Source organism: Rhinoraja longicauda, chromosome 24 (assembly GCF_053455715.1).
Source record: "Rhinoraja longicauda isolate Sanriku21f chromosome 24, sRhiLon1.1, whole genome shotgun sequence".
Classification (NCBI taxonomy): Eukaryota; Metazoa; Chordata; class Chondrichthyes; order Rajiformes; family Arhynchobatidae; genus Rhinoraja; species Rhinoraja longicauda.
Genome location: NC_135976.1, coordinates 19,249,355 through 19,266,925, shown reverse-complemented (window position 1 = coordinate 19,266,925; position 17,571 = coordinate 19,249,355). Strand labels below are relative to the sequence as shown.

The 17,571-nt window shown below is 44.4% G+C and overlaps 1 protein-coding gene across 5 annotated transcripts in view; it reads left to right on the top strand.

Moving 5' to 3' along the window:
• LOC144605287 (endosome/lysosome-associated apoptosis and autophagy regulator 1-like) overlaps nucleotides 1–17,571 on the top strand; it is a 95,824-nt gene that overhangs the window by 36,955 nt on the left and 41,298 nt on the right. For all 5 annotated transcript variants that reach the window (XM_078420393.1, XM_078420389.1, XM_078420391.1 and 2 more), the window contains exons 2-8: nucleotides 1,499–1,619; nucleotides 4,447–4,633; nucleotides 6,785–6,932; nucleotides 8,447–8,530; nucleotides 11,983–12,088; nucleotides 15,159–15,308; nucleotides 16,618–16,706. In XM_078420393.1, the coding sequence (XP_078276519.1) occupies nucleotides 4,479–4,633; nucleotides 6,785–6,932; nucleotides 8,447–8,530; nucleotides 11,983–12,088; nucleotides 15,159–15,308; nucleotides 16,618–16,706 (732 nt within the window). In that variant the 5' untranslated portion in view covers nucleotides 1,499–1,619; nucleotides 4,447–4,478. The remainder of the gene's footprint in view (nucleotides 1–1,498; nucleotides 1,620–4,446; nucleotides 4,634–6,784; nucleotides 6,933–8,446; nucleotides 8,531–11,982; nucleotides 12,089–15,158; nucleotides 15,309–16,617; nucleotides 16,707–17,571) is intronic.

The window sequence follows — 17,571 nt, the reverse complement described above, 5'->3', positions numbered from 1 at the left end:
ATGATCACCAATGTGTCCATGATTTCTAGAGCCACCTCCTTAAGTACCCTGGGATGCAGACCATCAGGGCCTGGGGATTTATCAGCCTTCAGTTCCATCAGTCTACCCAACACCATTTCCTGCCTAATGCGAATTTCCTTCAGTTCCTCCGTCACCCTAGGATCTCTGGCCACTGGAACATCTGGGAGATTGTTTGTATCTTCCTTAGTGAAGACAGATCCAAAGTACTGGTTCAACTCGTCTGCCATTTTCTTGTTCCCAATAATAAATTCCCCTGCTTCTGTCTTCAAGGAACCAATATTTTTTTCCTCTTCACATACCTAAAGAAGCTTTTACTATCCTCCTTTATATTATTGACCATTTTTACCTCATCTTTTCTTCATAAGAAAAGTTAATGCAAAGCCAACTTACGTTCATGATTAAAAAACCTATTTGGCTACATAATCTGAGTCAATATAGCTATAACTCTCTTTGTTAAATTTCTCCCTTTTGACTAAAATTTAAAAAAAATAAATTTGTATTGTAAGCCAGGTAATTTATTAAAAGCATATAACTCTGTTCCAAGCTGGTGAACAACAATAATGCTACATGTTTATTCAAAGTACAGTGAACATCAAAATAAATAATGTATTGGTGTGTGCTGAGAGGTTAGTGTTTACATTTTAGTCATATGTTGTGCTGCACACTCCTTCACGGCACTGCTTTGGACTGAGATTACTTGATTAAGTTTCAATGAACACAGCCCCAGCCGAGTCAAACTCTGTGTAGAAGTATCATCCTCCATTTAAGTCAAAGTAAAAACTTCACACTTATTCTGACTGTGAAAGTATCAAATGGTTGCTATTGATAATTCATGAGGGATGATCTTGTAGAGATATAGAAGGTCACGATGGAAATAGATAGGGTCAGTGCAGCAGAGTCTTTTTCCAAGAGTTGGGGAATCAAGAACCAGAAGCTATAGGTTTAAAGTGAGAGGGGAAAGATTTGGGCTAACTGCTGGCAAATGGGATTGACTCCTCTACTCTGAGGAAAAGACTGTGGCCATTCAACCGATCTATACTCCTTATGATTTTATAAACCTCTGTAAAGTCAGCCCTCTGCCTCATACGCTTCATGGGGAAAAACAACCCAACCTATTCATCCTCCCCGATAAATCAAACCTTCCAGTCTTGGATCATCATCATGTCTTTTTGGAACCCTTTTTATAGTCACAGAGCTGTACAGTATGAAACTAGGCCCTTCGGCCCACCTTGTCCATGCTGACCAAGTTGGCATACTAGGCTAGTCCCATTTGCCTGCATTTGGCCCCTATTCCACTAAACCCTTCCTATCCATATACCTGCGCAAATGTATTTTCCTTTTTAGTGACATTCTTTCTTTAGTGGAGTGACCAGAAGTGTGCACAGTACTCCAGATGTGACCTTTGCAACATCTTGTTCAGCCGTGACCTGTGCATTGTTGCGTGTTTGACGTGGGCCATTTCGGTTTTTTTTTGCAGTCGGATTACTACTTTGAGTACACGGAGTGTGATGGTCGTGGATCGAGGTGGAGAGTGGCTGTGCCTCATGTGCTCCGAAGCTGCATAGGACTGCCAGAGCCAATCAGCGGCACACCATGTGGTAAACACTTCACACATTCCAATCTCGGTTTGATCATCTTAGTTGAGTTTTGTTTGGTTTCGAGATACACTGTGGAAACAGACTCCTCGGCCCATCATGCCCATGCTGACCAACGATCACCTGGTCACACTAGTCCTATACCTACACACCAAGGGCAATTTTCAGAAGCCAATTAACCTACAAACCTGCACGTCTTTGGGATGTGGATGGAAACCGAATCACCCGGAGAAAACCCAGGGGGGTCACGGGGAGAATGTACAATCTCCATACAGACAGCACCCAGAATTGAATGCGGGCCTCTGGCGTTGTGAGGCAGCAACTCTAACGCCACTGCCTCTAACGCCACTGTACCACCCTAACTTTATTAAATAATTACCCACAGATATTCAGAGCTTTTGCCAGTAATGTGGCAGAATATTCTTACATTTTCCTCTTTGTTGCATAGAGAAAGTGCAATAATCCAATTCAAGTGGAGCATGTAGTCCAATGGTTGGTTTTAAATTACAATCAAACATGGCACAATTTAGGAGAGTGCTTCCCTCTTCTCCCCTCTCCCGTCAGGCAGAAGATACAAAGGGTTGAAAGCACGAACCACCAGACTCAGGAACAGCTTCTTCCCCGCTGTTGTCAGGCTACCGAATGGCCCTCCCTTAAGCTAGGGTGCAGTTCCGATCTCCCGACCTATCACATTGCAGACGCTGGAATTTTTCTCTGTAACTGTGATACCATAACACTGTAATGCTGCATTCTGAACTCTGGTGTTTTTCTCTAAGCACTATTTGTTTGTACCTCTGTGTGGCTTGATAGTACCCATGCATAGCTTTGGGTTCTTTTGTGGGATAACACGGAAAATAGAGCATAGAACAGTATGGCACAGGAACAGGCCCTTTAACCCACAATGTCTACACTGAACACGATGCCAAATTAAAGTAATCTACTCTGCCTGCACGTGATCCACAGCTGGATCCGACCTCCATTCCCTGTACCTATCCAAAAGACTTCTAAATGCCACTATCGTATCTGCCTCCACCACCACCCCTGGCAGTGCGTTCTAGGCACCCACCACACTCAGGGTAAAGAAAAGCTCAGCGCATCTGTTATAAACCTTGCCCCTCTCACTGTAAAGGCTAGCATTGTCTTGAAGATGGATTGGCCAGCTTCTATGGTGTTAAAAAATGTAGTCCGTTATCTCATAATAAAAGGATGTACCTTTAGAAATGAGAAGAGAGGGGATTTATTTAGTCAGAGGCTGGTGAATCTGTGGAATTCATTGCCACAGATGGCTGTGGAGGCCATCGATGGCTATTTTTAAGGTGGAGATTGATAGATACTTGGTTGGTAAGGGTATCAAGGGTTATGGGGGGAAGGCAGGAGAATGGGGTGGAGAGGGGAAAGTAGATCAGTTATGATTGAATTACGGAATAGATTTGATGGGCGACTTCTGCTCCTTTGACTTATGAACTTATGAACTTATGTTGAAGTTAGATACTTCATCCTCAGAAGCAAGAGCTCTATTTTTGATCAGCATGGACACAGTGGGCAGAGGGGCCTCAATCTGTAGGTAAACAAAGATTTACCTTTGTTCAATTTAATACTTTAATAGCGACAATTGCCCATGGCTTTCAGAGGCATTATTTCCCAACGAGCAGAGAATGCTTTAATTTATTTGACATCCATCTGTTCCTATTAAGTGCCAACCTTAGTTTTGAATATATATTTTTAGAAAAAAGGGCTGAAAGAGAGAAACACCTTTTGACAGCCTGTCCTGTCATCTTAACTCCAAAGGCACAAGCGAACACCTTCTCTGGGGTGCAGTGAAAACAGGAGAGAGGATGGAGTAAATTATCCACTAACAATGGATAATTTTAACATGGGATGATTATTGGTTGAGATTGGTTGAACCTGGATAATTAAGCACACGCACAGATGACACAGATTATCCAAAGAAAACCACATATCCCTGGGGATAATTTTAAAATCTATTCGGAGAGCTTTGTACATTGCCTTTAATAATCTTCGTTAGAAACCAAGAGTCAAGAGTGTTTAATTGTCATATGTACTGGCAAATGGAATAATGCAATTCATACTTCCTGCAGCTTTACAGGCCCATAAATTCAATAGCACACAGACAAAACATACAATATTCAACAATACAATATATTAATAATGGTAACACGAGGTATTCATAACAGTGCAAAACCAAAGTAAGTAGTGCAACCAAAGACACAGACCATAGAAGGTCATAGTTGCTGAGGTTAGTGTTCTTCAGTGTTCAAGAGCTTGATGGCTGCTGAGAAGAAGTTGTTCTTGAATCTGGAGGTTACGGTTTTCAGGCTTCTGTACCTTCTTCTCAATGGTAGCAGCGAGATGAGGGTGTGATCCGGGTGGCGTAGGGCTTAAATGATGTTGGCTGCCATTTTGAGGATGTGACTCCTGTAGATTCCTTGATGGATTTAATCGTAACCTTGGGTGCTGATTGTGTGGAGTTGTCACATCCTCCCTGTGACTGTGTGGGTTTACTCTGGGTGCTCTGGTTTCCTCCCATATCCCAAAGACATGCCGGTTTCCAGGTTAATTGATCTCTGTAAATTGCCCTTAGTGTGTCGGGAGCGGATGCAAAAAAGGGATAACAAAACTAGTGTGAATGGGTGATTGACGGTCGGCGTGGACTCAGTGGATCGAAGGGCTTGTTTCCATGCTGTATCTCTTTAAAAAAAGTTAAAAAATAGATAGAGTTGATATATTTAAGATATGTAATATATTTGAGTTTTGACTAAACTGGCAGCCTTGCCAAAGTTCCTGATGTGGATGCTGTATCTTTTTGCAGCTTTCTCCTGTGGAGCTGGTCAGTTTTTGGACATGAAAGACCAAGTGTGCAAAGACTGCATAGTTGGCACTTACTCCCTGGGCACTGGTATTGAATTCAACGAGTGGGTGAAGGTCCCACCAGGGTTTGTTAACTCAGGAACAGCTCAGGATGCCTCGCTGGAAGACTCAGCTGAGAACTGTACTATGTAAGTATATCTGCACTTCAACCAATCTCATGTTTGGAGAACTGATTATTTCCCCTGATGCTCTCTGAGATATATTTATCTATTTGTTATGATAGATTCTTGCTTTGTTACAGACTTGTCCCTGTCCCACCCTGGTCATTCCTTCTTCCCACTCCCGACCAGCAGAAGGTACAGACGCTTAAAAGCGTGCATCACCAGACACGGGAACAGCTTCCTCCCCTCTGTTATCATGCTTCTGAGCATTTCTTCCATAACCTGGGGCACACGCCAACTCACCTCTACCCAAATGCGGGCATTGGACTTTAACTATGGAACTATCACGCTATATTACTGAGAACTATATTCTGCGCTCTATTTTGTTCTTTGAGTCATTTGAGTTATACAGTGTGAAAAAAGGCCCTTCGGCTCAACTTGCACACATCGACCAACATTCCCCATCGACGCTAATCCCACCTGCCTGCCCTTGGACTATATCCCTTTAAACCCATCCTATCCATGTACCTGTCTAAATGTTTGCTCTACCTGTTGTACTTGAGTTTGGATTGATTATATTTATGTATAGTATTATTTGATCTCATTGAATGGCATGCAAAACCCAAGCTTTTTGCTGTACCTCGGTACACGTGACAATAACAGAATAATATCGTGCTATTTTCTAGAGGTAGAAAATAGCACAATAAATTATCTCAAGTTTGAAAGGCACAATGTTCAACCCTTGCTATATTTAAAGGAAGCGTTCTGAAGAAGGGTTCCGACCCGAAACGTCACGCATCCTTTTTCTACAGAGACGATGCCTGGCGCGCTGAGTTACTCCAGGACTTTGTGTGCATCTCAGAGTATTTTACTGAGTGTGCCCTCTCATTTGGAACCTCCAGAGACTGTAGATATATATTGAGGAATCACAGATATACCCCGATTATTTTCATCAGTTGAGTGTGTCCACATTTTCACTGTGTATTTTACTCTTGTGTCTCCGGAGGAAAATACAGAACGGCCAAGAAAAAAATCCATGTATGGAAGGAAGTTTCATCAAGAGTGGGTATAGGAGTCAGGAGACCATGTTGCAGCTGGACCAAACATTGATAAATCCGCATTAGAGTATTGTGTTCAGTTCTGGTCGCCACATTACAGGAAGGGCGTGGAAGCAATAGGGAGGGTGCAGAAGTGATTCACCAGGATGTTCCCTGGAATGGAGGGCTTTTCTCATATAACATGGACATGGCACGTGGTCGCAACCCCTCCATCGCTGCCTGCCCAGTGCTTGTCTAAATGCCTCCTAGATGTTGCTGTTGTATCGGCTTCCATCACCTCCCCTGGCAGTGCGTTCCAGGCATCGAACACTCTCTGAGTATAAAAGGAACTTGCCTTGTAAATCTCCTTTAAACTTTATCCCTCTCACCTTAAATCTATGCCCCAGCAAAACGATGTGGAGTAGCTACCCTTTCTATGCCCCTCCCAATTTTAAATACTTCTATAGTTGCACCTCAAGATCCTTCTATGCTTCCATAGGCGTTTCCGAGAAAGCATTTTATCAGGATATATCACAGCATGGTTTGGAAACAACTCCATTTAAGACCGCAAGAAGTTGCAGAGAATTGTGGACACAGCCCTGTGTATCACGTAAATCAACCTCCCATTCATTGACTCCATCTATACTTCATGCTGCCTCGGCAAAGCACCAGCATAATCAAGGATGAGTCTCACCCCAGACACCTACCCTCTCCCACCAGGCAAGAAGTCCAGATTCACGGACAGTTTCTTCCCAGCTGTTACCAGGCAACTGAACCATCCTAATACCAACTAGAGAGCGTTCCTGACATCCCATCAACCTCATTGGAGACCCTCAGACTATTTTTAATTGGATATTACTGGACTTTATCTTGCACTAAACATTATTCTAAGCTGTCTCTGTACACTGTGGAGGGCTTGATTGTAATCATGTAGAGTCTTTCTGTGGACTGGATAGCATGCAACCTAAAAGCTTTTCACTGTGCCTTGGGCCACATGACAATAATAAACGAAACTAAACCAAACATCTATGCCCATGAGGGTCCTGCCATTTACAATGGATGCACTGAGGAAGATTGGTCAACTGGAAGCATTATCACTTGTGGTAAATTTGAACTCTATTTTTCCGTGAAACTTTGACAGGTCAAAGTGGACTCCTGAAGGTGACTTCATAGCTTCCAACAACGATGAGTGTACGGCAGCGCTGATGTACGCTGTGACCCTGAAACAATCTGGCACCGTGTCATTTGAATATCTCTACCCTGACACGACAATCCTCTTCAAATTCTTCGTAAGTAGTTGAAAAAGTTACAGGTGTCTGTTGAATGACATGATGAACATTTTAAAGCATAGTCCTGGAGTAACTCAGCTGGTCAGGCAGGGTTCCGACCTGAAACATCGCATATCCATACCATCCAGGGATGCTGCCTGACCCGTTGAGTTACACCAGCACTTTGTGTCTATCCACCAGAGGTGCTGTCTGACCCGCTGAGTTCCTCCAGCACTTTTGTGCTTCACTCAAGACTCCTGCATCCACAGTTCCTATGAAATGTTCTTGTGAACATTTTATAGATGCACTACAGATAATGTTTTGTTTCAGGCTCAGAAAATGCAGTTAATGATCTCGTCAGTAACTTTCACTGCTTACTGGATGAAAGGTGAAGGGGTGTGAGAGAATAGCATACATAAATCTCACAATATTGCTGAAATTGTGACTTTAATTTATAATTTGATCGGTGTGTTAAAAATAAATTGGAACCATTGGAAACGACAGCGTTGCCCATTTAAAACCCAGCAGTGAAGTTGACTCTGAAAGAGGAGTAATAGAATCTGAGATTGTTACAGTCTTGAATACTGGCAGAACATTTACAGTAAGGAAGGTGGACCTTTGGCCCATCAACGCTGAACTGGTTCAGTGCAAGAGAACTGTGGTGTGGCATGGTCGTGCAGTGGTAGAGCTGCTGTCTACAGCGCCAGAGGCCTGGGTTCGATCCTGACTACGGTTGCTGTCTGTACGGAGTTTGTACGTTCTTCCTGTGAATGCATGAGTTTTCTCCGAGTGCTCCGGTTTCATATCATATCATATCATATCATATATATACAGCCGGAAACAGGCCTTTTCGGCCCACCAAGTCCGTGCCGCCCAGCGATCCCCGCAAATTAACACTATCCTACACCCACTATGGACAATTTTTACCTTTACCCAGCCAATTAACCTACATACCTGTACGTCTTTCCTCCCACACTCCAAAGACATACAGGTTTGGAGGTTAATTGGGTTCTGCAAATTTTAATTTGTCATAGAGATGCATAGAGACAGGGCCTCCAGGCCACCTTGTCCATATTGGACTAGTCCCATTTGCCTGTAGTTGGCCCATATCTCTCTAAATCTTTCCTGTGCATATATCTGTCCAAATGTCTTTTAAAAGTCATAATTGCATCTGCTTATATGGCTTCCTCTGGCAGCTCATTCCAGACACTAACTACCCTCTGAGTGAAAAAGTTGCCCCAGAGGGCCCTCTTAAATATCTCCCCTCTCACCTTAATCCAATGCCCTCATTGGGTTTAGAACCCTTTGCCCTGGGAAAAAGACCGTTGAGCGTTCACTTTATCCATGCCCCTCAAGATCTTGCACACCTCAATAAGGTCCCTACACCCCTCAGCCTCCTATACTCCAAAGAAAGAGTCCCAGCTTATCCAACCTCTCCTTGTAACTCAAACCCACAAGCCCAGGAAACATCCCGATGAATCTCCCCTGCACCCTTTCCAGTTTATTGACATGCTGTAATAATTATTTCTCCACAGGTTCAGAATGACCAGTGTCAATCAATAGACAATGAGCACAAATGGATGAAGAAAACAGAAAGAAATCAATGGAACCGCCAAACGGTACGTATATGAAATACATTTCAATCCCTGCCCTTAAATCTCCGCCCTTTTTTAATTTTAAGAAATGTTCCTTAATAATACAATAAAACTGTGATCTCTTTCTAAACTCTGGGAAATCCCAGTGGTTGAGCATCTCACCAGCCAGTGTTCGCTGAACCCCATGTTCAACTTGGTGGCGCCAGGTTCCCCGCACTCTCTTCCACCTTAACAGAGCCATCGGGCGGCACAGTAGTGCAGCGATAGAGTTGCTGCCTTACAGCGCCAGAGGCCCGGGTTCGATCCTGACTACTGGTGCTATCTGTACTGAGTTTGTATGTTCTCCCTGTGACCGCGTGGGTTTTCCCCGGATGCTCCGGTTTCCTCCCACGCTCCAAAGACGTGCATGTTTCTAGGTTGATTGGGTTCTGTAAATTGTAAATTGTCCCTCGTGTGAGGGATGTCCCAAGTGTGTGGTGTGATCGCTGGTCGGCGTGGACTCGGTGGGCCAAAGGGCCTGTTTCCACGCTGTATCTCTAAAGTCTAAAGTAAACTCACCCGGAGGAAACCCACATGGCCACAGGGAGAACATGCAGACTCCACACAGACAGCATCGAACCCGGGTTTCTGGTGCTGCGAGGCAGCAGCTCGACCCGCTGCAACACTGTGCCTCCCCTTGTTGCTGGCAGTAGTTCTACGAAGGAGAGTGGTGTTGTGCCGTGAAGGGAAGTGTTTGAAAACTGTGTGCCGGGGGAGTGACGGGGAGAGAGTGGCGGGGGAGAGAGTGGCGGGGGAGAGAGTGGCGGGGGAGGGAGTGGCGGGGGAGAGAGTGGCGGGGGAGAGAGTGGCGGGGGAGAGAGTGGCGGGGGAGAGAGTGGCGGGGGAGAGAGTGACTGCGATGGGGATCTCTCTGCCAAACATTTATCTCTCATTTGTCACATAGTAGAAGACCCTGTCAAGTGTTGGGTAGATCTTTGTCACGCAGGAAGATTTGAGGTTTATATAAATGGCAATGTCTCCAAATCTGTCTGGATAAGCAGTTTCTGTCGGTCTGTCTCTGTTTAAAAATATTGCAATGATTTAGGGCGGCACGATGGCACAGCGGTAGAGTTGCTGCCTCACAGTGCCAGGGACCCGGGTTCGATCCTGACTGTGGGTGCTGTCTGTACGGAGTTTGCACGTTTTCCCTGTGTGGTTTTCTCTGGGTGCTCCTGTTTCCTCGCATATTCCAGAGATGTTCCAAAGGTTTGTAGGTTAATTGTCACTCTGTAAACTGTCCCTCGTGCGTAGGACAGAACTAGTGTGCACGGGTGATTGCCGGTCGGTGCGGACGGTGGGCCGAAGGACCTGTTTTCACGTTGTATCTCTAAACGAGGAAGCTTCACAATGTCTCCTCCTGTGTGTGTTGGTTTTGCTCGTCACTTTGACATGCCAACATTTAATCTAGTCAGGTTGCATCTGGTTGACAGTTTACGACAAACCTATTGTTGTTCTGAGAAAGTTTGATATCCAGTGGGAGAAATTACTGACCTCAATGAGTATTAAATGACTTGACTTGAATGCCAGGCATTCTTAACTAACAGCAAATGCCATTATGACTCTTGGCAAGGCTGACTATGTTGTAAACTCACCAGGGTCATTTGTACGTTAGGCACACTCTTTTCATTATCCTATTTTCTTTCTTCATTTTACATGTTTTAAAGTTCATGGGTGTGATGCAAGGGTTCGAATGGGCCTCTGAGCTAAAATGGAGTTGGCGGCAGTCACCGAACAAACAGACACCTTGGGAAAACAATTAAGCACGTCACAAAATAATTTGTCCCCACTTAGAATTGGTAAATCACAAGGCCTTAGATCATGCAGCCAAGAGGTTTACCAGAATGCTGCCTGAATTTTACCAGGGGTTTTACCTATGGGAGGTTGGATAGACGTGGAGTGTTTTCTCTGGAATGTCAGAGGCTGAGGGGAGACAGAGAAGTATCGTCGTGGCTATCCCTCGAGGTCGAGGACGATGGGCTACATTCCGATGTCAGAACAATGATACCTGTGCGTGTGTTTGTTTAACGTGTACTTGATGTTGCACTCCAAGAAGCACACGGTCCTTCACAAACCAATCAACTAGAAGTATGTAAAATTATGAGAGGCGTTGGTAGGGTAGACGGTCAGAACCTTTTCCCAGGGCAGAAATGAAAATACAAAAGTTGTCAGATAAGGATAGAAGAGTTGAGAATTGTGAAGGCAGAGGAAGGAATGTAGACGGAAGGAGATGGGGAGGGGAGGGGAGAAGTTGGTGTGAGACTCGGTGGGGCACGGGGTAGGGTTTTGCCCCTCAGCTTAAACCCATGTCATAGAAACATAGAAAATAGGTGCAGGAGGAGGCCATTCAGCCCTTCGAGCCAGCACCGCCATTCATGGCTGATCATCCACAATCAATAACCCGTGCCTGCCTTCTCCCCATATCCTTTGATTCCACTTGCCCCTAGAGCTCTATCTAACTCTCTTAAATCCATCCAGTGATTTGGCCTCCATGGAATATGGAAGAAGAGTTTCAATGATTTTCAAATGCAATAGTGGGTGGATTTTCTTTTCCACAGGCATTAGCTGATTACTAAAAACAATTCTGCACCTTGAGGCAAGTTGAAAATCTACAGCAGAGAATGAGGGTAAGCAGTTGGACTGCAAGTGGAGCAGCAGGGTGAAGTGGTTGCAAATGTTTAAGAGACATCTAGGTCCAAGATCAATCTACAGCAGAGAATGAAGTAAGACGTTCTCTGGAGACCTCAAGAGAACTCTTCCCTCGGTGCCACGGTACCGCGGATATGGGACGAATGCACTGCAGGAGCATGGGGTTACCGCTCCAGAGCGCACGGGTGGACCAACATTGTGCTTTGGAAATGGCGCCGAAACACAGTGGCGTCCGCATGTGCAAATATGCAAACATAATTTCACGGTGCAGGTGCACATGTGACAAATAAAGTACGATTGGACCATTGAGGTTTAAATTGAGAAGGGAAAAGTTTAAAGTAGATGTAAGGGGCAGGTTTTTCACACAGAGGGTGGTAAGTGCCTGATATTAGACTGGAGACAGTGGCCAAAGGACATGTTTCCATGCATATCCATATGACTCCGGAGAAAGTCTTACTTCACTTTGGTTCTCAATCAGATTGATCTTGGACCCAGATGTCTCTTAAACATTCACCCTGCCTCTCCACTTGCAGTCCAACTGCTTACTCTCATTCTCTGCTGTAGATTTTCAACTTGCCTCAAGGTGCAGAATTGTCTTTATTAATCAGCTAATGCCTGTGGAAAAGAAAATCCACCCACTATTGTGTTTGCAAATCATTGAAAATCTTCTTCCATCTTCCTCAGTCATATTAGCGATGGTATTGTCATCTGACTTGCACCCATTTTACCGTTTACCTTTACAGGGTGCTATATATTTCAGATTTTGCAATGTGCTGTCTTTTTCTTAAAAGGTCAAATTGAATCGGGGTAACAATGTCCTGTACTGGCAAACAACAAGGTTTTCGCTGGGCATGAAGCTACCAAAGCCAGTTCTCATCAGAAACATTCTTATCACAGGTACACCAGCCCGATTAATTATCTCTTAAAATAAAATAAGTGGTACAGATATTGTCTTATTGTTTTAGAAGGATGAGGGGGAGGGGCTAATTGAAACTTACCGAATAGAGAAAGATCTGGATCGAGTGCATGTGGAGAGGATGTTTCCACTAGTGTGGGAAAGTCTTGGACCAGAGGCCATAGTCCCAGAATAAAAGGACATACCTTTAAAAAGGAGATGAGAATTTCTTTAGTCAGAGGCTGGTGAATCTGGAATTCGTGGCCACAGACAGCTGTGGAGGCCAAGTCAATGGATATTGATGGAGATTGGCTGATTCTTGATTAGTAAGGGTGTCATGGGTTATGGGGTGAAGCCAGGAGAATTGGGTTGAGAGGGAAAAATAGATCAGCCATGATTGAATGGCAGGGTAGACTTGATGGGCCGAATGTCCTATATCTGCTCCAGGGACTTATGAACATGTGTGAATCTCTGAGATGTTTCCAATGGAAGGTGAGTGGAGGAGAGGTAGCTCAATGCGGAGGAAGAGGGAATCATCTGACGTGTAAAATAATGCTTCTGGCAGAGTAGTCTGTCCACAACCTCCTGGATTGTTTTTATAGAGTCACAGAGTCGTAGAGCAGTACAGCATGGAAACAGACTCCTCGTACCATGCCAACCAAATTGGGCATGTCCCATATACCTGCATTTGGCCCATTGCCCTCTCTGAATCCTTCGTATCCATATCTGTCCAAATGTCTTTTAAAAGTCGTCATTGTATCTACTTCTATAGCTTCCTCTGACAGCTCATTTAAGATACAGACTGCCCTCTGAGCGAAACAGCTGCTCCTGAGGCCCCTCTTAAATCTCTCCCCTCTCATCTTAATCCTGCGCACTCTAGTTTTAGATTCCTCTACTCTGGGGAAAAATACTGAGCATTCACTTTATCCATGCCCCGCAAGATTTTGTGCACCTCAATAAGATCTCTCATCAACGTCCTATACTTGAAAAGAAAACAATCCCAGCCTGTCCAACCTTCCCCTTATAGGTTGTCAAGTCCACAAGCCCAGGTGACATCCTGGTGAAGAAACAATGAACTGCAGATGCAGGTTCTCTGTTTGTGAATGGCATCAAAGTCGAACAATAATGGCATTGCTATGTGTGCAGACTTATCTATCTGAATCATAACCCTTTTTTAAAAAAGAATTCCCACTGATCTTGTCATATTTGTTTGGTTTATTGAGGATTTTGATCTCCAGTCATAGCTTCCACAGTTCCTTCCACCACAATGCTTTCTTTCATTGTATTTGAATCCAAAGATGGTGCTTTTTTTGCAGGAAAAGGAACTTTATCACTTGTGAGCCTGACCTAAATCAGCACCAAAAACCTTCATCACAAGTGTCTGGACCCGTGATATCTTTAGCCTGGCAGAAAGGATTTGGTACACATAGTTTCTGCAATTTACTGGGTCATAGCACTTCTTTTGTACAATGACAGATTACCACGATGTGCAGGTTTTGTGTTTGACCTGAAAGTTATGTTGGGGGAGAATTAAACAACGATGATGGGAAATATTCAGATCATTTTCAGGGTTTTAGTCTCCAGTTGTTTTTGGAAGGTTTTTAAAACAAAAATCACGAGCTTTGACAGTAAAATGTGGCATTTGCTGCAGCAAATTTTAAACTTTCTCAGTGACCGTGTAGAATTACAGTGAAATTCTGAGGATTATTTTTAACCAGTGTTTTATCACCAGTGGCTGTTTTTGTGCATTTGGAAAATGCTACTGCATCCGCAGAGCCACTTTCTGTTCCGCCACGGGGAAAGATTGTTGTCATCGTGCTGTGCAGTGTCATCCTATGCCATTTTCCAGCACTCGAGCGCCAGTCATTTCATGCGTAATGTTTTCTGTTGCAACCTTATCCTGTTCAGAGTGACAAGGAGTCTACAATCCGAAATCACCATCGAACTGGGATGCATGAAACAATGTAAATTTGAAATGATAAGTGAGAGTTATGTAGCGTATAACATCTATTCACGCAGAATTGGTCAAATATTCTCTTTCCACACAAACGTTATCTAGTTTTAACTGCAGGACATAGAGTCATAGACTCATAAAGTGTGGACATAGGCTCTTCGGCCCAACTTGCATGCTGATCGACATGCCCCATCTACACTGGTCCCACCCACCTGCATTTGGCCCATGTCGATCTAAACCTACTTTATCCATGTACCTGTTTAAATGTTTCTTAAACATTGTGATAGTAGCTGCCTCAACTACCTCCTCCGGCAGCTCGTTCCTTACACCCACCACCTTTTGTGTAAAAAAAAAAGTCACCCCTCTATAAGATCACCCCTCAGCCTCCTGCACTCCAAGGAATAACGTCCTAGCCTTCCCTACCTCTCCCTGTAGCTCAGTCCCTCGAGCCCTGGCAACGTCGTGGACTTACTTGTCCTGAGAAAAATCAACGAAGAAAAATCAACTTCTAGCACAGCTTGGTGTTAGTTCCTTCACAATACTCCTAGCGGAATGTAGCTCAACAATTGTAGCGAAGCGCTAGAGTTGTTGCCTTACAGCGCCAGAGACCCGGGTTTGATCCTGATTACAGGTGCTGTCAGTACGGAGTTTGTATGTTCTCCCTGCGACTCCCTCCCTCCAAAGATGCGTAGGTGTGCAGATTAATTGGCTTCTGTAAATTGTAATTTGTCTCTCGGATGTAGGATTGTGTTAGTGTACGGGGTGATCGCTCGTTGGTATGGGCTCGGTGGGCCGAAGGACCTGTTTCCACGCTGTATCTCTAAAGTCTAAATTGATCTAATTCTGTGCGCAACTGATGTAGACCTATGTAGGCAAAAGGAAGTGCAGATGCTGATTTAAAAAGAAGACGCAAACTGCTGGAGTAACTCAGCGTGTCAGGCAGCATCTGTGGAGGAGGCGGGCAGGCGACATTTCGGGTTGGGACCCTTCTTTAGCCTGAAGTACTTTGTGTCTGTTTTTAAAAAAAAATCAGACATAACAGGAGGTGCTGACATCAAACCAGCCAACCCATTCACTCACTGTCTCGTTGTTCTCTGGTCCTGTTTCTGTGCGTCTAGGGGTGGCCTATACATCGGAATGTTTCCCATGTAAACCTGGTACATACAATGCGAACCTTGGCTCCTCCTATTGTGACATCTGCTCAAGGAATACCTACTCTCCCAGAGGTGCAACCTCCTGCCTAACTTGTCAAAAAGACCAATATTCAGGTAAGTTTGTACTCAGCTTGTGACTTTTATGACAGCACAAGGCAACACTGTGGCACAGCGGTGGAGATGCTGCCTTACATTGCCAGAGACCTGGGTTCGATCTTGACTACGGGTATTGTCAGTCTGGACTTTATTGTGCGTTCTTTCTGTGACTGCGTGGGTTTCCTCTGGGTGCTCCAATTTCCTTCCACAATCTAAAGATGTGCAGGTTTGGAGGTTAATAGGCTTCTGTAAATTGTTCCTATTGTGTATGATGGAACTAGTGTATGGGTGATCGCTATTCAGCATGGACTCGGTGGGCCGAAGGGCCTGTTTCCACGCTGTATATCAAAACTAAACTAAACTAAGGGGAATGGTAGCCAACAAAATTAAAATTTGATTATTTAAGTACTCTAGATTTTAAAATACAGTTTCCACGTCATTGTGGAATCTCAATTGGTTTACAGATGCCGTATGAGGTGATTTCTATGGGACCAGACCTGCCCCAGTGTAATTGAGTCTTACGAGCCTTTGGGGTGGTGTCCAGCAAGCCAATGTTGTGTCCAATGTTGGCCCTGCCACTTAGTGTCCAATTGCTACTTAGTGTCCTGCCCATTAGTGTCCATAGTGACAAGTGTCCGATATTGGCCCTGCCACTTACACCCACATCCTGTGGTGAATATATCTTAAAGAAAGATTAATGTTTCAAATAGATTAATTCACTTTGGTAGCCCGGATCTGCACCACCATCAAGAGTGGAACAGATATCTGTCTCTCCTGTGTGTTGATCTACTTCAAGTCATAGAGCTGTTACATCACAGAAACAGGCCCTTTGGCCCACCTTTTTCACGCTGCCCAAGTTGGCATTCTGGGCTAGTCCCAATTTGCCTGCATTTGGCCCATAGCCCTCTAAACCTTTTCTGTCCATTTGTCTTTCAGAGGTGGTAATTGTATCCCCTTTTATAGCTTCCTCTGGCAGCTTGTTCCAGATACAGACTACCGTCTGACTGAAAAAGTTGCCCCTAAGGTCCCGCTTAAATCTCTCCTCTCATCACGAGTTATCCAATGCCTCTGCGAAAATTGCAATTTCAGGCAAACATATTGAACATAGCATGTCAATTATCTTTTCCCTTTGGGATTTGAGATGAAAAGATGGAAATGAAGGATGTTGGTTTATACAGCACATATGACAATATTTATTCTCTTTAACGGTTGTCAAGCGCTGACAAAGCGATGCCTTGGGCTTTTCTGTCTTTCTCGTAGTTCTGTTTGGGTTTATTTGTCAAGTTTGGGCCGAGATTAGATTGCTTGTTGTGTCTTTCTGAATCAGAACCTGGCCAAGGAACATGCAAGCAACGGCAGCCTTGCTCAGAGAAGGACTACTTCTCCACACACACGCCGTGCGATTCAGAAGGACAGGTAATTCTCTTACGTTGAAGTGCACCAAGTTTTATATTAAAGTAAATGTGCGGAATGTTCAATAAAGGACTAGAGCAAACCTCCTTACACATGCGTGTAGGAAGGAACTGGAGATGCTGTTTTTAAACCGAAGATAGACACAAAAAGTCGGAGCAACTCAGCGAGTCAGGCAGCATCTCTGGAGAAAAAGAATAGGTGACATCTGCATCTGAAGAAGTGTCTCGACTCGAAATGTCACCTATTCCTTTTCCTCCAGAGATGCTGCCTGTCCCGCTGAGTTACTCCGGCTTTTCATATTTTATCCTCCTTACACATGCTTCAACTTGGAAACTTGTGAAAAGCCTTTGAACAATTATTGTTTTGAGATGTGCTGAAGGCGTTAGGTTACCAGCTTGCAAGTGGAAACCTTTGTGTAGCCCTGACAATGTGCAGCAAGGAGATGATTTTAAAAAGGGCAAGGGCCGACCCACAGTGGCGTAGCAGCAGAGTTGCTGCCTTACAGCACCAGATACCCCCGCGTTCGATCCTGACTATGGGTGTTGTCTGTACAGAGTTTGTACGTTCTCCCTGCGACTGCGTGGGTTTTCCACGGGTGCTCCGGTTTCCTCCTACATTCCAAAGACGTATGGGTTTGTAGGTTAATTGGCTTCCATAAGATTGTCCCCAGTGTGCAGGATAGTACTAGTAGGATAGTATGGGATGAATGCTGCTTGACGTGGACTTGGTGGGCTGAAAGGCCTGTTTCCACGCTGTATCTCTAAAGTCTAAAGGAGTCAGGGATCAGACTCTTGTATATTGTCTCAGTGGACTATTTCTGTCGTTTAGTTTCGTTTAGAGGTACAGTGCAGAAATAGGCCCTTCAGCC